At 39.0% G+C, this 24,815-nt stretch overlaps 1 protein-coding gene across 1 annotated transcript; it reads left to right on the top strand.

Moving 5' to 3' along the window:
* The first annotated feature begins 1,391 nt into the window (after nt 1–1,391).
* LOC124269326 lies at nt 1,392–12,978 on the top strand. Its single transcript, XM_046704336.1, has 2 exons — nt 1,392–2,074; nt 11,847–12,978. The coding sequence occupies exons 1-2, from the start codon at nt 1,889–1,891 to the stop codon at nt 12,507–12,509; spliced, it is 849 nt and encodes a 282-aa protein (XP_046560292.1). The 5' UTR covers nt 1,392–1,888; the 3' UTR covers nt 12,510–12,978.
* The last annotated feature ends 11,837 nt before the right edge of the window (nt 12,979–24,815 follow it).

The following is a 24,815-nucleotide window of genomic DNA, read 5'->3' as shown; positions in this document are numbered from 1 at the left end:
ACATGTCACAGCAGAGCAATACAACAAAGCATATTCCAATGATTATCAGCACAACAGTAAAACCCAGTATAACAAACTGTTCTTATTTCAAGACCCCACTTTATTTGCAACAAAGCACAGCACAACACAAAACAACATACTGATACACGATCGAACCTTGATTATCACAAATATACGCAGTACATTAAAGTACAATATGTGACAACACGTAGTTCAACAAAGGGACAATGTGGTGCACGACAATGAAGAACAACGTAGTACAATTGACTAAACCTAGCCTCATACAACGGAGTATAACAGGGTACAGCGCAACATTTCATGAGGTAGCACAACACAAAAGAACATAAAGCAGTATTATACAACAACGCACTACATCACAATACAGCACGATTTAGTACAACAAAGTGAGTTAACCACTAGGCCACCGCCCCCGTACAACACAATAAAGCAAAACATAGTACATCACACGTATGTAACACAGTACATCCTAATACATCCCAAGACAATATTATAATTCAAAAACATCAGCACATCATTTTATAACCCCACATACTGTGAAACAATACGATAACACAACAGTGCAACATACCACAGCTCCACACGACACAACACTGCACACCCCATTATGTTAAGGTTGTATAACATTATGTATAGACATGACATTCAAGCCGATCTACAACACCGCACTACATTAATATTGATCTGAGGTCATTTTTTACAGAAAGGTATTGATTATGAGGCTGTTTTAGTTGTTTTATATATCCTTGTAAGTTCAGTAGTAGAACAATTATTATGCTTTCGATAAATAAATCAGATTAGCAGATGGGAACCATATATGTATACTCACACACACGCATAATCGATATTAAGGGAATGACTTCATATGAATTATAATTAAACGATTTGTAATTTTGTAACACATCGAATGAGATTCGAACCCGTACGACGACCTTGTTACGTTCAATTACCTCATGCCGAAACAGCTTGATACCCATCTTATATTTCTTATGTACATCCTATTGTACTGTCATTTCCATATGCATCGTAAAGTAGGACATGCATTGCTTAACATGTACAACTAACACTACCACAAAAGGTATTATTTAAATCATGAGCGGAGGTCACAACGCCATAACACACACAAGGGACCGCTCCTTCATAGCAAAGTCACCAAGGTTTTATTTCACCTGCCTGCGAAATTGTCCCTTTCATAGAAATTCAGCAAGAAAACAAAACAAGTTTGTCAGTTGGAACAACGACAGCAAATTAAAGACGAGAAGAATCTTCGTAGGTTGAATGGTGTTTGTGTCTTTCAACCGACCGCATACCTGCGCCTAAAGCAGTTATTGTGTGTCAGCTATGAGCAAACAACCAGGAACAACACGATGGGTTAACAGCCTGGAGTTTATTGTCGGAACCCTCGCGAACGACTGTGTTGGACGAAACTATCACACAGGAAGTAAGTTCATTAAGCTTGAACAGTGGACCAACACATCGACCAAGTTTAAATTCAGACCACTGTGCAACGGAGCTGAATTGATCATAAGTCCTCGCTGGAGACACTCCTCAGCAAGGATACCTGTGCGTTGTGGGATGCTGGCGTGGGCAAGGTGAATTTGAATCACTGTCACCCAGCAACCGCTGTCACACATCTGACTCACTGTGAATGTAGAGACGCTGGTCGTCCCAACACGGAGCTGTGACGGATACATCCAGCTGGGCGTGAGCAATATTTCCGCAGTAATCACACCATCAGTCATCCAAATACCTACTCGGGCTATCATTTCCACGACGTCATCCTCATCCTCCAGCTACGGTTATTAATTAATACCCAAGGGACACGATTCATTCGGACGTGCTGTAGAAGTAACTTGGACATTGATTCGCCATGTTGCCTTGGGGTCGGCTTGTGTTGCAGGCTTATACCTGTGTGTGGTTGTATTCGCTGTGTGCCCTGGGGGTCTGGGGGCATGGGAGGCTGGTGGACCCTCCCTCACGGTCCAGCATGTGGAGGTTTGAATTCAAAACACCCAGGAATTATGATGACAATCAGCTTTTCTGTGGAGGAGTAGCCGTAAGTAATGTTTTGTAGTAGTAAGTTTTGTCGGCATAAGTAATCTACATTGTTGTTTGTTGGTATGAGTAATCTACATTGTTGTTTGTCAGTATAACTTCTTTCAGTGGCATTTAGAAGCTGGTATGATGAAGAGGAACATTTTTTTATGGATAGAAAACTTTATTGTAATAGATGCGACGTTGCGGTGTAGATCCTAACACCGTTATCAATCATTTGATACATCTCTAGATATATCAAATCATTTGAACAGAACATACAAACTGTCAAAAACAAGTGATATTTCGGGGGGAAAAGCAAGTATTTAATCTGATTTTATCAACACGCAATCGCTGTCGGGCATGGTCGACTGTCTTCCTGGTACGCCACCTGTATATATAGGTATACTGTCGCTGTGTAAATATGCTGTTAAAAGGCATGCATATTTGTGTTCGGATTTTCACTAGATTTACAAGGTTTACGACTGATGCATACTATTGGATCACAGGGTGAAGGAATGCTCATTGATAATGTACTACCTATACGCCGAACTCGCTTATGACAAACTGACGGATATAAAGAAATGTTTGGGAGAACCGGCCTCTTGGTTTATATTATGGGCGAAATGAGTTTCCACTCCGGTTCCATTTGGGCCTAATTAAAAGACAAAATAACATTAAAAATTATGTGAATGGTTAACTTGAAATCAGTCTTTACACTAGGTGTTGGCGAGAGAATGATAAGAGTGTCCTATTCTACAAGTAACACCAAGTTTTGACAGAAACATGAAGTATGTGGGGTTTTTACCAGCAATACTTATGCCATATTCAAACAATACTCATCATGACGACGCCCTGTAAACAACGTAGCTATGACCAGACAATCCAGTGATCAGTATTAGTATTTATCGGGGGACAGCGCGACTGTTTTGCTCAAGTTACCATGGCTGACCACCCGATTCACCAAAAGAGTCAGTGAGAAAGGAGTAATCAAATCCTGTAGAGGCTGCGGTATGCAACATCATCTTAATATCTGCCATGAACCTTCTGTAACGACTTAACCAGACATTTGATGGAGAAGCCATGATCCAAAACCTTTGCTGTAAGCAAATGTGTCCACACACGGAACTTGAATAAAAGTACATTGTCATGCTGATGGTAATATTATTTTGTGTGACATAAAGGGGATATTCACGATTAGAAAATCTTAATCACCCAGGCACAGTAGGTTTGAACTGAATATACAAGTACAAACAATAGCTGACAGATCGACGAGATAAATAGACACATATGGAGGGACATACAGGCGAAAGTATATACCGTCAGAGAACGACATTAACTGGCTCACATGAAGAGACATGGAGGCAAACACTTAAATACGAAACAGGCAAGGAGACGCATGAGCTGACAGAGACATTCGTATTCTAAAACACATGTGGGGACATGCAGTATTATCTAACAGGGACAGCCATAAACTAACAGATAGAAAGTACATAGAGGTGACATAAACTGACAACTTACGAAACATATACTTTTAAAGTGACAGACATGTCCTGACAGACATAAAAGGACACACTGGGAATAGCATACACTGACAGAGACAGACATAAATTTGACACATATGGTTATAAAGGGATATACAAAGCGTAACATACAGATACAAGCATAAACTGACACAGACAGCCTTGAACCAACACACATATGGGACATACAGGCACAATCATGAACCGACAGGTGCAAGTGCATAAACTGACACAGACAGCCGTAAACCAACACACATATGTAGACATACAGGAACAATCATAAAGTGACAAAGAGAAGCACAAGCTGCCACAAACAAAGGAACATACAGGAACAATCATAAACTGACAAAGAGAATCACAAACTGTCACAAACAAAGGAACATACAGGAACAATCACAAACTGACAAAGAGAATCACAAACTGTCACAAACAAAGGAACATACAGGAACAATCACAAACTGACAAAGAGAAGCACAAACTGTCACAAACAAAGGAACATACAGGAACAATCACAAACAGACAAAGAGAAGCACAAACTGTCACAAACAAAGGAACATACAGGAACAATCACAAACTGACAAAGAGAATCACAAACTGTCACAAAAAAGGAACATACAGGCACAATCACAAACTGACAAAGAGAAGAATAAACTGTAACATGTGTACATACAGATCTAAGCAAAACATACGACAGATACAGGCATAAATTGACACACGAAAGGGGCATACTGACACAAGCGCAAACTGTCAAAGGCGTTCATATGCTGACACACCTTGAGAAGCATACACACAAACTTAGAAGCATCCATAAAGGCACACACAAAAATGACATATATACACGTATCGGTAGGTTTAACGATATTACACTGAATTACATTTGGAGACACACTGACTTACATGGTAGATTGACATCTAAACCGTACGGTAGCAATTAATCACATCTTGACAATGGGTCTACGTTAATACTGTATCAGTGACATAAACGACCTATCGACATAGCTGATGTTGTTACGACAGAGTGGTAATGTATGACACCGACATACCACAAGAACTAAATTGACACCACGTACAGGTCAGACGTCAGCAATCAATTGATGGTGTCACGATCTGATCCTTCACTCGGAAACACGAAATAAAACTCATTCTCTTCTATATTAATCATGTATAAATTTACAAATATATGTGCAAACTAAATATTCAAATGAATAATGTTAATAAAATATCCCTTTATTCACACATGTAGCAATACAACAACTGGTTAGAAGATGAGATGAAATAAAATGAAATAAAATGAAATAAAATGAAAATGTAATGACAGTAAAATTTCACAGTATACATTTGTTATGTCCATTTAAACATAATTAAAGTAACCAAATTAATATTGAAGTTTCTCAAATTTTCAATACAATATATTGGATGCTATATGAAAAGCAATAAATATTGTCGTATAATATTCTTTGCGAAGAAATATTACATTTATATACCTTGTACTGGATTATTTGTTTAAAGTGAATCACAGTCACACAGGTAGAGCAGCCAGAAGTATTTGTTTTCCTATATTATTATAATATATTAACAATTAATATTACTGCGTTTTCATTTCAACGTACATTTACAAAAACATATGTCGGGCATATATATGTACATTACGTACGCCGTAGACGCATCTGATTGATAACATCGGTTTCTAACCCGAGGCAAAGGTAACGAGCGAGCCCTTACACATACTTCTGACATACGTTAATGTAACGTCGTGCTGGCACATTACATGTCTCGTCTTGACAAACTCTGTAACAATACAGTATATTTGTCCAACTGCCTCAGTTGACGGACGGCAACGTACGGAGTTTGGGATATGGTCATGTATACGTATATATTTGTCCTATGAAATTTCAATTTATATATATACTGTGGCACCCATATATATATAAACGCACGCACGCACGCACGCATACGCACGCACGCACGCACGCACGCACGCACACGCACACACACACACACACACACACACACACATATATATATATATATATATATATATATATATATATATATATATACATACATACATATCCCAAACTCCGTCTCCGGAACTACAAACTACAGCTAGAGGAATAACTCTGAAATACTAGGAATTTACAGTCGCACTGCCTCTTATGCTAAATCCTTTTTACCTGCCACAATAAATTTATGGAATGCCCTACCAAATTCCAAAGCGTCATGTAGTCTCACAGAATTTAAAAACCTAATTACAAAAACTGAAAATAAGATTTACTTTGACCTTAATTATGGCACTCGTTTTTGCCAAATCGTTCACTGCCGCCTCAGGCTCAGATGTAGCGACCTAAACGCCGATAAGTATGACAGACATTTAATAGACAGCCCTTGTTGTTCTTGTGGACATCAGAGTGAAAACGCCCAACACTATTTCCTCACTTGCCGTAACTATACTCGGATAAGACTTAATATGTATTTTTACACTACCGGTTATATTTATATATATTTAAAAATATTATATTTATGCAATGGTCAGTATCGATGACGTCAAATCCTCCATTTCATGTTGTATTATACGTTGCATTGGAGCGGTGTTAACATAGGCAGTAATGCTTGTTCACCAATCCCAATTCATCTTCATGAATAAAAATATGTTTAAATCATATACACATATATATATATTTACATGGAAGATGAATTTCTCCACTAACTTGGGGAACTGCAAGCCAACTGCAAATCTTATGCAGATGAATTTGCTCGAAGATTAAGCATCAAATTGCTGAAAAGCATGCGCAAATATCATGCATGTGACCACCTGAGTTTTGGTGTAAAGTTTTGTTAAAAATTAGCCAATTTTCAAAGAGTTTCATCATTTACTGAACTCATGACAATAATCTTTACAATGTTACGAATTTGTTACAATACATCAGTTCATGTGTAAACAATACCTTTAAACAGTATGGAATATTTTGCAAAATCTAGTTCAAAACACTTGACTGAAGTAAGTGGCTACATTTACACTAGTAAGTCTAAACTTTCGATGGGTAGCATATATGAACGCTGTTAACCTTGCTGAACTGTATCACAAGGTATGTATACGTCAAGACGCACGACACAGGCGTATGGTGGTGATGAATGAGATTTGGAACATGCACAAGAGTTGTGATAAATTCAACCATGATGCTGTAAGAACTTGATTTATCCTGAAGGGAACGAGTCTGGAACGAGTGTGTTTGACATTTCTACATGTGTCTGTGTCTCTGTCTTCTGAAACAGGTCTGTAATTGGAGCAGATCTATTATGATGGCCGAACGGTTAACAACCAAGTACACAGGTTCTCATGTAATTGATGCAAATGACATCAGTGGTTAACGATTCATTAACTATTCAACTATACATGTGTATATTCTGCATTATGAATATAAACACGCAGTGGGTACTGTTCTAACATTGAAAACTGCCTTCAGGGTATACTCCCCTTATTCCTTTTCTGAGTATAAATGTTTGACAGATAAACCTTCGAAAATGACCTCAAGCAGGTGTATTCATCGACAATTCATCAATATTTATTATCTATCTTCTCCAGTATGATGTAACTGTACTCCTGTTCTATATTTTGGTTTACTTTCTTTAATATAAAGAAATTGTTTGACTTAAAAAACAACATTTTAAATACTGATTATTGATAACACATCACTGTTAATATATTTATCTACACAAACACATCTTCTCTTAACTGGCAGATGATAGTGTTGTGGACTAGGCATACAGTTACATCCCAGTCTGCCCAGGGAACACAGCTATTACATCAATTTTATCCGCATGTTTCCAACAATGTTTGAAGCTTATATCAACCGTTCCAGAGCGATTTTAACAGAAATGTGAGTACGGAAACAACACAAGCCGTGCGATCGAAATTCACTCGTACCTTTTTGGGTTGGTTTGTATAGGCATAGTGCTTTTAATTTGAGATCACACATAAAAGTATGTCCTATTTAATGCACGTGTGGAATTTAATTTAAAATGGGAGCGAATAAGGTGTTGTATTTTGGAGAATAGAAGGGACTGATAATGCATGGTGCACCAAATTACAGTATATTCGAAAATAAAACTTGACACTATCATGATCAGTATTTAGAGTTCATTCCGAATCGTTTTTCTGTTATATTACAATATGTTTATTTATTAGGTACCCCGATAAAGAAGCATTAATGCAGATAAACAAAACGTGTTCGGGCAGCGATTCAGATCATACCGCTGAACTCTCGTTGCGGTCAGCGCATGCGCTTCGTACTATTTGTTATGACTTGTGGGTTTCCCAAAACTCGTGGCATTGTGTGAATCTAGCTGTGCCAAGTATCGAATACGTGTCTGGTTTGTTCTCGGATACTTATGGCCATGGCGGCCTTAGCTTGAATACCGTTGTCAGACACAAAGGCTTCGTTCGTTCACCAGTATTTACCCTTCGGAGGATATGTGTTGCGCTTTGCCACCTCAACTGAAAACAAAGCATTGAATACATCGATTAGATATTTAGCTCAAGAGGGCTAAAAGATGTGTAAATTCTTTTTTCGAAGCTTCAAGGTTGGGAGCACTACGTTTCCTTTTTAAACGTCTACTGTTGTCTTTTAATTACATTTCTTTCGATTTTCAAAGTGGTTGAATGTCACCCATGTTTCGGCTGAAATCTAGTACATGTTTGTTAATCTATCGCCATCATTTTCAGCCTAGGGTTACATGGGAACACTTATGAGGGTGCTGGGGCAAATATGTACATAGTATTCAGCTGGAGGCCCTATGGTTATCGCAGGTGAAAATTGTCGCTGAGGACTGTCAAAGTGTCTTCCTTCCAGTTGATGAATAAGGAGTTTATAGCCTGAAAATAGGGCAAGGTACCCCGAAATGTAAATACAGAGAATTTAGCAGTGCACGTGTACGTAAGGATCGTAAAAAAAGCACATCAAAACGTTTGACAATCATTGTTAACAATTATATATAATGGATGTTTGAAGCAAAACAATCAAATGAGATATTAATGTTTCCATGTTCATATTTATAGACTGAGTATATCAAGCTTTCCAATGTGATTACATTATACAAACAAAACTCGCAAACAGATTTTCAAAGTCAAAGCCTAAGAATAATCAATATAGAAATATTTTTGAAACAGAAAAGTTGAAACATATATACTAAAATATTTTTAAATTTTCTGATGTTAATATTATGATCTTTATTCTGGGAATCGGGTAACTTGACCATTATAGATACGATAATTTCATTTGATTATCACATTCGGGAAATCCCAAATGTTTTCAAAATACCTTGCATTCATGAATTATACTTCCGTGTGTTATATATTATATATGTTTGAGATAAGCCATGACTGATTGAAAGGTTTATCCTTACTTTCTAGCAGGTGAAGTTTCGAGCCATACCACGTAATTCAAACATAGGTGTTTCTGGTGGGGAGGTGTTAATGATCTACGTTCAGGTGGAAACCCAGGCGGGTTTGATGTGGTTACAAATTCATTTCTGGGGCCGCAGAATCTGTGGATAACAACAGAATACCCATTGGCGAGGTTCAAATAGCATTGTTCTTATTTTCATCCACGAACGATTAAGATATGCATGTGTATGTGTACTAAGACCTCTCCGTGTTCATTTAGAAAGTTTGTCAGGGAAATGCAATTAGGCGATAGAACTAGCGTTACTCACCCTACCAAACATTTTTGGTCCACGAACTAATAAATATTATTGAAAGTGTGTTTCAAAGCGTTTGCTTGCTCTGACAAGGGTCGTTGTTTGATTCCCAACATGGATACACTGCACAAAGGGTAAAGAGTGATAGTGTTGGAAAATGACTAAAATAGAGTGATATAAAACTCACATATTAAAACAATATAACATTTATTTAGAGACAATAACATCAATGACAATTCCATCCATACTAAGACTAACATATATTGAGGATAAAATGATAGCTATGAGGTTATTGCATCTATAGATTTATGTCATCATATATTTATCAATGTTTAATACAGACGCTGTATATAAGAATAAGAGGAAGAATGAGAGGAACGTTGACTAGTACAGATTGGCCGTTCAACGTGAAAGTGTATAGCATGATTCCATTTTGGTTATTTTTAGACCATAACTGACATTACCAAATTCGAAGAAGATCAGAGGCCAAAATATTGTCAAATATAACTGTGTATTTTTACTTTTACGATAAGTAATAATTTCCATGTGTTTTCGAAGCTGCCGGAGTGTTGTTCGACATAGCACTGGGAAGTAGAAGTCATTCTTCTAGTCACCTGTGTTCGCCAATATGCCCTCACACACGCATGTCAGTGTTATTTGTGAAGACATTCGTCACATACATCTCATCACGACAGTTTGTACAGTTTCACGTGACTACCTGCATTTCTAATCCCCCATGTTCACAACGTGCAGCGTGCCTGCAATATGCAGATCCAATAGCAAATAAATTGATCTTTCTTGTGTAGTCCCGGTATTAGGAAAACGTCTGTAAGAAGCACTTTGGCGTTGATAACTAATTAATGCATTCACGTGGCATAATCGTGTCCTGTTCTTGTCAACTCGTTACGATATCACCAACTATTTGCTGGGGAGCTTTTCACCTTTTAATTCTTGAAAAGAAAATGTGAAGGTTTGGTTAAAGTTAACTGGAATTAGTTAAGTCTTAACGGGAATATTTGTTAGATCACAACATGGAGACGTGTTCACAGATGTCAAAGTAAACGATTCGAGTTAAAGAAGTATCAAAGATATGATATATACTACCCATCAAAAGTTTAGACTCACTTAAAGAACTCACTTTATGTTATGTATATATATATACAGTCCAATCCCGATGAGTCGAATCGCTGGGGACCAAGTAATACATTCGACTCATCGATGTATTCGAGACATAGGTATGTCTATGAGGGTAGAACAAAAGATGATCCAGTCCTAATTCCTCCACCTAAGCATTTGTTTACCTAATGATTTCCCTATCACTAATAGGGGCACCTTATCAGTTCCAGTCTAATTAGCACAGACAGATTTCCGTAAAATCACTAATCTGCCTTTTGAACTCACCCGTCAATGGCGGAAAGGTGTGAGCCGCGCTGGTTTGTTAATTGGATCAGTTTGCTACACCAATCAACTTCTCATTGACTGACTTCGACTTATGTATACAAGATTGCTGTTGTTTGAATCTCATGGTCATCGTGTGTATTTATGAGACGAATTCGTGTAACCGGTATTCAAATTATGACAACTATCACAGGGAATGGTCGGGACCGACAGGTACTTCGAGTTATGCATAATATTCGAGACACCGGCATTCGATTCATCGGGATTGACTATATGTGGTTACATCGAAGATGAATTTCTCCACTAACTTAGGGGAACCAACTGCAAACCTTATGCAGATGAATTGCACGAGGATCATGCATCAAATTGCTGAAAAGCATGATTGTGCAAATATCGTGCATGTGAACAGCTGCCTTTTGGTGTAAAGTTTTGTTAAGTATTCGCCAATTTTCACTCAGTTTCATCATTTGTTGAACTCATGACAATAATCTTTTCAACGTTACGAATAGTTTTTACAATACATCAGTTGTAAACAGTACCCTTAAACTGTATAGAATATTTTGCAAAATCTAGTTTAGATCAGTTGACTGAAGTAAGTGGCTACGTAGTGAGTCTAAACGTTTGATGGGGAGTATATCTTCAGGGTCAATGACATAACCGCGTCTATAATAATGATCTGAATGGTAACGTTGAGACGGGGGATGGGATAGGAAACGATTTGTCCTCAGGGCTTACAGACACATTATATGTGTGAAAATATTAATCATTATGTATATTCCGGTTTGCACGAAGTTTGCTGATGTACTATTCCATCTCAAACAGAACACGTCCCGTGCAACATTTGTTCTCTATGTTTGTTCTAACAAGAGACGAAGTATATTGGGGTTCCAGGTATGATAATGACATGCCACCATACCCACAATTTTGTGTTTTATTGTTCACAATATCAGATAAGTGATTATTTAGAGTCTGATGTATATAGCTGGAATGTTTCTGAGTTCATCGTTAGATAGCAATACTAAATTGGATTATTGAGATAGAAATGATGCGATATTCGGTTACCATGTTGTTGTTTTTAAATTCAGTCAAAATGAGACAAAGATAATAGCAAGATGTCATGGAATTATGCAGCTGCTGACAATTTACGTTCAAATAAATGTGTCATTGTTTTTGCAGGTTCAGTATGGAAAAAATGGCGGAAAATGTGGCATCTGTGGCGACCCCTGGCAGGGCCCACGTGACAACGAACCAGGCGGAAAATTTTATACAGGCATCATTGTCCGTAAATACAATGTTGGTCAAGTGATAAAGGTCAAAGTCCAACTGACCGCCAGCCACAAGGGCTTCTTCGAATTCCGACTTTGCCCCAGCAACTCACCGTTCAGGAACGTGACTCACGAATGCCTTGATAGGTACATCCTTCCCACGGCTGAGACAGGGGAAACCAAATACAGGATAGAGTCACTGTCTGGTAACCAAAACATTGAGGTCAATCTGAAATTACCGGAAGGTGTCAAATGCAGCGCATGCGTGTTTCAGTGGAAGTACAATGCCGGGAACAGTTGGGGCACTGATTCTGATGGCAATAGCTGTATCGGCTGTGGTAATCAAGAACAGTTTTATGGTTGCGCAGACGTTGCTATCGGATCCGACGACGTTGTCGTCGGCGTCATCCCACCCAAGCATCCGTGGTACTTCGACAAGGACGACAGATGGCACTGGGGTATTGTTGACGGCGGAAATGGAACCATGTTTGCCGCTGGCATTAGACATGATGTACAAACTTACCTGGTCATGCTCACGGTCATCGTCGCCGCTTGCTTTCAGTTCTTGTGCTGATGAAGAAGTACCGCAGAGACAAGTGCTCACAATACTCAAACATTGACAACAATTTCATTAAATTTGTCAGGGTCGTATCCAGGAAACCAACCCACCCCCACCCCCACCCCCACCCCCACCCCACCCCAACATACGCACCCTCTCCCCGAAAAATTAGCAGAGGACCTATTGTGCCTAACCTTTGGATTTCATTATGTATGTGCACCCCCCAACCCTTCTCCAAAGGGAATCCGTCCCTGTTTGTTATATCTGTTTTCTGAATACAATCTCTGTGTACATATGTAAATACCTTATTTGTTTTGCTAATTTTCCTACCAAACATGTATTTCATTGATCAATAATATTTTCGTGATTATGAGATGATCTTGCATTTCAAAGCAACACAAACGAGAACGAATCATTTCATTGCCAATCTGGTTTTGCAGTGTGTAAGATGTTTTACTTTTTCAATAAAATACTAAAATGATAATAACTTGTTTCTGTTGTCATCATGTGTGGTTACATCGGAGATTGTAGTGAATGGCATCTTCTTTAACAGAGTATCTTCAATGACGATTGGCGTCTGTCAATTTCACAGGTGGGAACACCAAAGTATGGACTCACACATTGACCTTGATATGACGAACGAATCCTTAAACCTCCAAACTACACGATCGCCCCTCAGCATCATCCTTTTATCTCATGATCATCTTAAAGGTCACATGCAACCAAAAAATCAAACATAATTAAAACACAATTATCACTTATTCATGACATATAATATACATTGCTGATTATGAAAAAACATATAAACAAAATTATAAGCGTACAATCGCAAATCAAAAGTGCAATATTTTGTACTTGGGTTTACTTCCCTCAAGAAAAGAAGCAGCCAGGATACCGAACCCAGTCAGAGCGGGTGGGTGTGCACTGAAGTGTAACGGCTGGTTCATTTGCCGCTGCCCTCACGCCTCATTGTGTGTGTGTATATAGAGATGTTGGGTTTTGGAAATACATGCTCATTTTTTGTGTATAACATTTTGCAATCAACAGACATCATAACATGTCATGTGTACAAGTATCACACCTGCCTGTCTGTGTAATTACATAATGTGACAGAGACCGAACTCGAACCATAAATCAATGCGTTTTGTTTATGGTGTATAGCCTGATAGGTGTTAAGTTCAAATTGCAACCGCAGCGCAGCCCAGCTGTTGCATGAAACCACTTTTCCCCCAAGCGCTGGGGGAAAATTAGTGAATCGTTTGAACTCAGGTTTCGCGCGGTTTTGCGCGGTTTTTTTCATCGCGATATTTTTCAACTTTATAAGTTGAATTTGCATTTCTGATGATTTGTTTCGGTAAGTCCATACCGAAAGGTATCAGAATCTGCAAAGTTGTGTTTTACGTTGCATGTGACCTTTAATTTCGTCTAATGTATCCGTGAATGTTGTCTGAACAAATATCAAGTAAGAAGTAAATTTTGCATCTATTATGACTTTGCCTTCTAAGGATATTGAGGAAGCGGGGCGGTTGGGTAGAGGTTAAAGCGTTCGCTCGTCACGCTGAAGACTCGGGTTCGTTTCCCCACATGGGTACAATGTGTGAAACCCATTGCTGGTGTACCCCGCCGTCATATCGCTGGAATATTGCTGAAGGCGCGTAAAACTAAACTCACTCACTCACTCACTATTGAGGAAGCAACATGTCAATATTAGACAGTCTGGCTAGCCAACCCACCCCTGCTTGGAGGAAATTACAGCCTCACCTACACCGCACACATGCTTGATTGCACGCAAACAGGCGTGCTGTCACAAACATTTACCAGGACAACAAATTCATTACGAACAACGAACAACACAATAGGTGAAAATCGCTTCCTCTTCTGAACAATGTGCTTTCTTTGTCAGCATACACCTTACTTTGAACTTTGATTAATGAAGTTTGTTTATTTGGGGTTTTTTTTCAGAAGCTAATTTTATTCTTAAGCTTCGAAGAAGACAGCTGTTTTTGTAGATACAACTGCACTTTTGCGGTATTCAATAACAAACATAGAACGTACTACCGTTATAAGGAACATATTAAGATTCAGACAAGGATAATGAAATATTGGAACCTGGAGAAACAACCAATCAAATGGAATACACTTTTTGAAAAGTTGAAGGCTCACTTATTTGAAATCTGAAAACGTCGATTTGAAGATACACCGAGTATTTGGTTATCAGTGTGCATTGGAAATAAAGAGGTTGATGTACTCAAATGCTAAGTGTTATCGTATTCTTACGTTATATATTCAATATTCAAAATCATTGCTTAAAAGAACAGCAATAATAATATGTTGTAAGTAGCTTCAACAACACCACTATCACCACTGCCACCACAAATAAAAGTAATAATGATTATTAATAATACTATAATATTTCTATTTGTCACTTATCAAAAACCATATACGATCACAGTAAATCTGGCGTTTGAGAAGGCCAGAAAACTTGCGGAAGAAATCTAAAACTTCTTCAATCTTCGTTCGGTGGTTTGTTGTGAGTGAAGAAGTTGGGTTTAAGTTACAAATTATCACAGTGTGTCAACATGTGGGACAAAATGTCGATGTCATCGAAGGAATCCGCCTAAAAGTACAACATACACCCCCACGCACTCAGATATGAAAATAAAAAAAATTCAACCGAATATTGTAATTTTTCAACAAACAACTGTCAACATCTTGTCTCTTTTTCTAGTTATACCACAGAAAAGGATAATGAAGTGTTGTGTCCAGTTATTTTCGCAGTTCACAAAACAAAGACTTTCACGGCTGAGGTTCGGGGTTTAGATTCTTTTTAGTGCCCTCGAACAGCCTGCTTCACATTGTTTTCCAGGTGTGAAATTCGAATTAACAGTTGTTCAGCTCTGTCAGTGACAGCCGTATCAACAGGCTATTATGTAATGACACCCATAGTGGTATTCGAACCGACGTTTTACAAAAACACGCCACATTTTTTTCGCTATTGTTTTGAAGTGTGACTCGTGAATTCCAAATGTAAAGATATTTTTCACTTTCTTAACGAATAGCTTTACATGGGCTGGTTGAATGACTCGAATCCTTTAATCTGAAGCATGGTAATTTCAATTACATTTCGGTATTTTTCGTAGATACGATTTTAGGAGGGAACAGGTCAAAATGGCCACACGACACAATGGCCACACTGACCCTAGTCAAAATAGCACACACAAAAAAGTCAAAATGGCCACAACCCCTAGTCAAAATGGCAATGCCAAAAAGTCAAAATGGCCAAAGAAAAAGTCAAAATGGCCATACATTATTTTTTTTCATATTAATGAGTATTGTTCTTGAAATGCTTTCTTAATTGATACTTTGAGATTGTTACTTATTTAATTTTGAGATGTACATACATTGTGTAACCTTAATTAAGCTGTGAATCCAGAAGTGCCTCGTTAACTAATTAAGCCGTAATTGATCAATTAATTGTTAATCTCTGTGTTTATTGTAATTGTTCTTATACATTTCAGGTTATCTTCATGTGAGGTCTGGGGTTTTGAAAATACTTCTTGCTTTGAAAATGTTGCTTTCTCAAATATTTAGTATCACTCAGGAAAGGTACATCTAACGTTAAGGTATATGGCGAGTTTGGTATATTCCCACTTGTAAATGTTATTAAAAGCAGAATGGTATGTTTGGGGGCTAAACTTATAACCGGAAAATCATCAAAATTATGCTTCCTAATATATAAATGAATATTCAACATTTATATATTTGGCAAGTGAGGACATAAATGGATAATCTATCTTGAGAGAATTTTCGACTGACAGAAGTATTATTATATTAACAAATATAAATATAACAAATACAAAAGTGCATGTACATGAAGAAAAAACCTACATTTATCTGTCTTGTTATTAGTTGAAAATATGATATGTTGATGTGTAATAAACATCAAGTTTTGTTTGATATAACTTCTTTTGTCACTTTTACACCTTGATATCACATAATGCAACATGGGAAAATGTTATGAGTATTAAAAAATATTAAAAATAATGTGTGGCCATTTTGACTTTTTCTATGTTCATTTTGACTTTTTGGTGTGGCCATTTTGACTAGGGGTTTGTGGCCATTTTGACTTTTTGTGGCCATTTTGACTTGGATGTTTTGTGGCCATTTTGACGTGTGGACATTTTGACTAGGACCCTTTTAGGACCGTTCGTAATTTATGCATATGGCCGGGGTGGGTAGGGGGCTGATGATTTTAAGAGGTGGGTGTCACCCATTTTGTTCTGGGGAGGTAGGGGGTCATCAATTTTGTACACATGTACTAGAGGGGTGTCCATCAATTTTGTACATGCCATGCAAGGGGTCACTTACATTGTTCATATACTTTAGAGGGGGGGTCATTCACATTGTATATGTGTCTCCATAAAGATCAACATCACACCACCACCACCACCACCACCCCTTGCCAAAAATTATGTACGGTCCCACACAAGATGCTGGTGTTGCCAAACAGAGGGTGGTCAGGGATGCTGACCCACAAGGGGAAGCTAACTCCGGGACCGATGTTAAAGGCAGAAAGGTCACGTTTGGCATACAGAAGCGGTCAGTTCGAGTACAGACACAAATATATGCTCATTTCATTTCCGCCTTCGTTTATCAAATCAAGATGACAGCAGGAGCAAATAGACAACATGGCGCTTCTGAGCGTGACACCACCTTACAGACTGTTTGTGTAGCTTTTCATTTGTTTTGTTTATATTAAGCGTGGTGATTCCAGGTTATTGTTGGCACCAAGCAACCTATGCTTGTCGCAGGAGGCAATGAATTTGATCGAGTGGTCCAATTCAGGGACTTAATAGCGTGTCAGGGTGCCCCGGAGACCTGAATCGTTGTTGAATGTATTGATCACCGATCCATGTTCGATTACATGTAGAAGTCACGTGGCTTGATACAAGACAGTATATACCCACATGTTGTCATGCTGTTAATGTCCTGGTGATAGTTAGCGATTATGAATGTGCTTCTAGAGCCTATAGGAGACAGATAGTCAGGTTGATATTGCGTCAGATGGGCATAATTTATTAAGCTGATTCAGGTGCGTCAATTCATGATGTTTCTGAACTATTGATTTTATTTGTTTAACGTTTCCAATCTCTTTCAGGGCGGTCTGTAAATAATCGAATGTGGACCACACAATCCAGTGATTGACATCACACGCATCGATCGATGCAATTGCAATACGATGACACGTATAAACTAAGAGAGCCCCACCATCCGACCCCGTTAGTCGCCTCTTACGACAGACATTGGTTACTGAAGATCGATCTTACCCGGAACTTAACAGGTTCAAAGCGTCGTAAAGAAATACTGATGATCAAACACTCCCTTTCAGAAGTTCCCCGGTGAAAAGATGTTTGACATGAGTCGCTGCAGACAGTCGATACAAATGTTATCTGGTTATATTGGGCATCTTGTATGTGTACGCAGGACACACATTAAGTAGTACCAAGCTGTTGACGACTTTAATGTATGAGCAGGTTGAACTGTTTGTCTCCCTGCGCACCCCACGGCGTCTATCGTTTCTCGTGTACACATTGGTTGTATAAGACTCAATAACACGCGGGTTGTCTTGATGATATAACTGGAATACTGTATACTTTCATATAGATGGAGCGGAGGATATTGTGATATAACTGTAATCAGGACTCTTTCATATTGCTCTGTGTTGTAGCTGGAATATTGAAATTGTTTATATAACTAGAATATTGGTTTTCTTTTACACAGCTGATATATGTGATATAGCTGGAATACAGGGTACTGTGCTCTATAGCTGGAATATTGAAATTGTTTATATAGCTAGAATATTGGTTTCTTTAACAGAGCTGATATATGTGATATAACTGGAATACAGGGTACTGTGCTCTATAGCTGGAATATTGGACTCTTTCATATAGCTGGAATAGGGTACTCTTTGTTGCAGCTGGAATATTGAAATTGTTTGCATAAGTAGAATGTTGGCTTTCTTAATTAACATAGCTGGTATATTTGATGTACCTGGAATATCGGACTCTTTAATATAACAGGTATATAAGATACTGTTATATAGCTGGAATATCAGAATCTATGATATAACTGGCCTAACTCGGCCTACAACCTGCATGTACGGTAGCTTTGTGGGACGGGGCCCGGAGGCAAAACACAACATCCTGGACAATACATGAAGTAGGTAGAGCATGACGTACTGAATGAGAACACTGTCAAAATACACTGAATATCATGACTAGACGATCTTTTTCATTTATTATGTCACTTTGTCACGTTCTCATTGATTTTATACTTTTTAATTAATTTCACCCAAGTTAGGAATCCCTCTCCAAATAACATTCCAGGTATGAAATATTACTGATTTCAGTGTATTCAGGTTGGATAGAATTCAGAATAAATTGTATCCATCAAATCACCTTGAATACATCAAGCGCTTCTGTTACAGTTGTAACTTTCGAGTGAGTGAGTGAGTTTAGCTCTGCGCCGCTTTTTGCAATGTTCCAGTAATATCACGGCTGGGGACACCAGAAATTGGCTTCACACATTGTTCCAATGTGGGGAATTGAACCCGGGTCTTCGGCGTGACGAGGGAACGCTTTAACCACTAGGCTACCACACAGCCCCTGTAACTTTCGAGGACATGAGTGGTTATATGAACATGCACTTGATCTCTGAACAAAGGGAGACAATCCCGGCGGTACATGCAAGCCTGCTGACTGTTTCACCACTCGTAAAATCCCTTACAAAACCTGATCTGGGGGTTGATACAGTAGGGTAAGCCATTCGATCCCATTAGTCGCAGCATGTTTGCTAAAGACCAGTTTTATCCCGTATCTTCACGGGGGACGACAATCAGAAGTTTTTTATAAGAACCTTTCCAGGTAAAGCAGATAAGCATTACCGAAAAAATACATGACAACGGGTTAGTTTTTTGGGTATAGTTCTTTTGTACAAATTATGGTAATAATTCATTAATTCGCTTTTTAAAAGCGAAATGTACCACATAATTCGTGTTTTTCTGTTTAATAGACCAAGGTTATTGTTCTGCTAAACCATACAAAGTTTCAGTTCATCACTTCTCCTTGACGATATTTAAGACACAGGTTTCCGGTGCATAGTTGCGTGGAGGAACCCTGGAGGGGGCGCAGCAATGCAGGGTTACGTCCATGAAGAGTGGCTTCCGATTTCAATTTCGCCTTCAAACCGTGAAGATCCGGGTATGAATTGATCTTCAATAACCCAAGCTTGTCGTAAAAGTCGACTAACGGGATGAGATGGCCAGGCTCGCTGACTTGGTTGACACATGTCATCGTATACGAAGTGGGTAGAACGATGCTCATGATGTTGATCACTGGATTGTCTGGTCCAGACTCGATTATTTGCAGACCGCCGCCATATAGCTGGAATATTGCTGAGTGCGGCGTTAAACAACAAACCAACCACCACTTTCGCCTTCATAATGAACACTGGTTTCTCAGCGTCGCACCTGTCTTCACGGGTTATAGGAAAGAGTTCATTTTTCATATGTTCTTCTCTCACCAAGCTGACACGCCGTCATATGTCTGAGTACTGTTTCAAGCTGCTTAAAGCATAACTCACACAGTGACAGTTTGGGCCTCGGTGTACATTACGCTTTCCTTTGAACAAGGTGATAGCGCTTAACAAATATGAAATATGCGCCAAAATCTTCTTCTTCAACGAGGGACGTTATGAAAATGAAACGCGTAAACTCTTAAGCTACTCTTATGCTATCTATAATTACGTCATACTTGTAAACATATTTGTGTACTTGTTCTCTAAACTTCAGTATCTTCGGACCCTTTGTACCAATATAAATCAGCTAGGAATGCCAGACACTCGGTACCAAGGTAATGGTTTCTGGAGACGGGACAAGAGGAGCTTCTCAGCGTTAAATATGCCTCTGCCGCGTTTGTGCACATTGTTAATGACAGGATATGAATTACAGTTTGCTTTGCATTTTGAGCCCAGTATCCGTCACGTTCTTCGAGTAGCTGCTTCTGTTCATATAAGCAGCGCAGTGTAACGGCTTGTTTAACGTTGAATGGTTAAACTAAGTGAAGGATGCAACAGCATGTGGGTATGATGGCACACAATCAGCTAGGTTACAGCTCGAGATTCATTTTAGTCCGTCCTTGCGACAAGCAACTGCTTACATCGGGGAGAAGCAAATACGTAAACTGGTTTAAACATATTTATTTCATGAGAAAGCAAAGACAGAATTTTCATGATTTTATACAGCATATGAAACAGCGACCATGAAACTGATTTGATTTCAGGTGCCTCATCACATAGATACAGAGGCACTGAGATTTCATGCCTCATCACATAGATACAGAGGCACAAGATATTGACTCCAAGCCGACGAGATTTATCTCTATCCTTTTAATGTCGACCGTCAGGCAAAGTATCAACAAGTACCATATTTTAACGTATTTTGGTATGGCGAGGTTAGGGAGGCCAGGGACGCTCTGTCTACTACACAACAAAGGCGATCAAGGGCCGGTGGGGCAGCCAAGTGGTTAAAGCGTTCGCTCGTCACACTGAAGACCCGGGTTCGATTCCCCTCATGTGTATAACGGTTGAACCCCATTTCTGGTGTCCTCCACCGTGATATTGCTGGGATTTTGCTAAAGGCGGCGTAAAACTAAACTCACTCACCAACTCACAAAGGCATTTAGATCGAGCATTATTTCTCGATATACAGACCTCCAGTAGGTACAACTACAGCGAAATGGAAGTCTGTTTCTCACACCTATCGGATGGTTGTTGCACACAGCAAATTCTACAGCGAGTTGCCATTTAAACCCTTCGGCCAGGTCTTGATCCGACCATTTGAGGATGAATGCCCTCGTGGCCCATGTAGATTTCACTCACCGAGATGTTCTCAGGAGCTCACTCAGCCCTAACCAAGCATAAACGTTAACGATCAATTCAAAAGTTAATTTGTAAATGTCATCATTCAATTCTTCAGTACATAATTCTACAAAGTAGCCCAATAATAGTAAAAAACGCTCATAAGAAAATGGATTTCATCTAATCATGTAATACTTAACCTTAACCTTAACAATGTCAGCATTTTATACACTGTAACTGGATCAATTTCAAATCACATCTGTTCTTCAGACATGATGTTGATAATGGCTAATCATATTTGATAAGAAACTTAAACCTCTGTGTCTAATGATCTATCACCAGTGGTATCAAAGACTGACAGTCTCAAGATAATACCCGACCAAAATGTGTCTGTAATGTACCGGTAAACCTTTGAAGCAGGGACAAGACCCGGCTGTAGATGATTACCATCAAAGATCGTGATGACCTTGACCCTTACTCTGACCCAGAAATATACGCTTGAGCTTAAACCGCCGTTCTTTAACATCTTCCTTCCTTTTGATAGAAAGAAAACGTGAAATAAAATGAGTACTTGATTAAGTCAGTCATAACAATCAGCTGAAACAAAAGATTTTCCCTATACAGACTTGAAAGCATTAGGCAAAGATGGAGCCCCCTGTGATAATATTTATAATGGCGATGGTGTCTGGTAAAACACGGCCACATTCCTGCTCCACGCTGTGTTGTTGGTAGGGTATCTGTGGCCGTTACTTGATAATTACTCCCATTATACATTCACCTCTGGCCACCTGCCCGGTGCCTCCCAGTTAACCTTAGGAGGTCAGTTTCCGTCCCCCATCCCTTCTCCCGCCCTCCCTGATTTTTATTCCGACGTGATTAAAATAAAACGTTTTCCTGCAACAATTTTTCCCACGCTGCAAAAATGTATGTCCTGGTTTGGTAAAATAAGTACTTTCACCTTTGCACTTTAAAATAACGGGTCAACTTGAACTTTTTTTATTTGCAATTTTGCTTTTATCTTTAATTACCTTGAAAAGTACCAATGGTTTAAACTTTAAATTTCATAAAATAAGTTACACAATATAGGAAAAACAATTGATATTATATCGCTCTCTTGTTGCGTTAGGTTGGAGATAAGAATCACGATACCTGGAAGGCCTTAGATTAATTAACACGTCACAATTTCTTTCTGAAAACCAACAGTCCAGAAACTCTCCGCACTGTGGCCAGTTTCTGATAAGGGATATGACAAAATTCAACATACAGTTGACCAAAACAATTGCTGTTGCGAGGATCTCGAAACATTTATCGTGCAGCGCAAGGATATACTAATGGTCTTTGGAAAAGGAGAAGAGGCTGGAAAATTAGTTTATCGTTCTCCCCAACATTTCTTCACTCAAACTGACATAAATTTGTTTTTATATCAGTTTCACCGATTCTAGTCGAGGAAACATTACTGATGTAACGTTAGATTTAACTCATTCACTCATTCACAAATAGAAAAGCATATAGTTATGAAACAATTCTCTTCTCATCACCCTCCCATTCATCCCCCTATTCAGCCTGAAATTAAGGATTCCGAAGTAATGGGTTCCTTTACAAGTAATCATACCTCTTTCGCATATATACGAATGGTATTCGCTTACTGTGGACCATTGGATAATTCTACCTAATTTTGATCGTAATACAGTGCAGTTATGTTAGGTTTTGTTATAACAAAAGGCGCTGCAAATTCCTCGTACGCAGTTGCGTCCCTTGGGTATCCCAGAAAGCTATGATCGTAGGTTCGAATGCGCGTCTAGGTTTGTCAACACTATACCTGTTCTCGTGGATTTTACCAAAGTGGTAAACATTTGACACTTACATCACTTCGGTCTTTCCTCCCGCCTGACGTTAACACTTCGTGATCAATTGAACTGTTCAGAGCGGTGTTAGACCAAACTCACTCACTCATTTCAATAAGAAGTGAAAAATATAGAAACACTGACTTGTTAATTTACACTTATGCAGGATAAGTCTGCCTATTTGGTGGATGTACGTTAACATCTTCATCCACGTGTATACGACAAAATATTACGACGTAGATAAGGACACAGGAACGTCGCATCACCTGCATAAAGACGTTGTTCATCCATAAAGTCTGACTCTCCAACTTCTAAAATGCCACTGAAAGAGGTTATCCGAACATACATGTAGGCGTGATGCTGTATTTGCCACTGCACGGGCATGCGCCAGTAATGTCAGTCAAGTTATCCCAGGGCACGAAACCAGGATAAATTATGAGAATGATCTATATTAAAAGGCTTTACTGTCTAACACCCAGATATCCCCATAAATATCACATTCAGATTGCTCCATACACGTACTCCTGTCTGAGCTATAAATCCCTTTAAGTGCCCAAGTGATAAAATCCGAAAGGCAAGAACACACCGATAAGAGATGGTGCCAGGCTGCTGCCTGACAGATTCTGGTGATGTTGTCATCTGAGGAATGCATGTTTCTGTATTACGGTGGGGCAGGTAAGACATTAGGCACTTTGCTTGTCGACGGCGAACACACTGTAGCATACCTACACGTTTAGACCCTATAGTTGACCTACCTGTCCGCTGTCGTTAAAAGCCGAGTAAAAACATAATAACTCACTCCAGCTGCCCATGTTGTGATTAATAACCCGGGAAATGGGAGATATAGTATATAGTCAATATCAATATAGTGTAAGCGTTTGTACATAATGCATTTTGATGAGGATACAGGGTTGGATTATGATCCAAGTACGTGAGTGAGTGAGTGAGTGAGTGAGTGAGTGAGTCAGTCAGTCAGTCAGTCAGTGAGTCAGTCAGTGAGTTAGTCAGTCAGTCAGTCAATGTAACGCCGATTTGAATCGTAAAATGTGCTATTGTAAGTCTTACTTTATTGACACTCATTAGGAGGGGTATTGTGCCGTCTCCTTTAAAACATAAACAGGGATCAAGGATTCCAGTCTTTGTTCACCGGATCCTGTATTAGGCGTGAAACTCTACACATCGAATGTCCGACTACCGAACCACGCTTGCCAAACTCCAGCCGCTCTAACAACACTCCTAGTTGTGACCCACGGGCTTCGATGTGGGTCTGTACGACTGTGTGTCATTGTACCCGGTGCTCATATTATCGACCACTATTTCTTCATGTCAGACCAGATAACTCACGTTTCCCCGCGAAATTTGGGATTGGGCATATAGCCAAGCGAAGCAGCATTCCCTACACTCGCCGGCTAGAAGGTCAAAGCATGAGACCTGGAACTTTTGACTAATCAACCATTCTGGTAAACAGAAAAGGAATGTGGATGGAAAAACGTTGAAACTAAACGGAGATAAAGCGATTTAAGCAAACTCTTGATACATCCATCACTACCATAATTAACAC

This window comes from Haliotis rubra, unplaced genomic scaffold (assembly GCF_003918875.1).
Source record: "Haliotis rubra isolate DU_JTF1 unplaced genomic scaffold, ASM391887v1 Scf144, whole genome shotgun sequence".
NCBI lineage: Eukaryota > Metazoa > Mollusca > Gastropoda > Lepetellida > Haliotidae > Haliotis > Haliotis rubra.
This window is presented reverse-complemented; position numbering and strand designations above follow the sequence as displayed.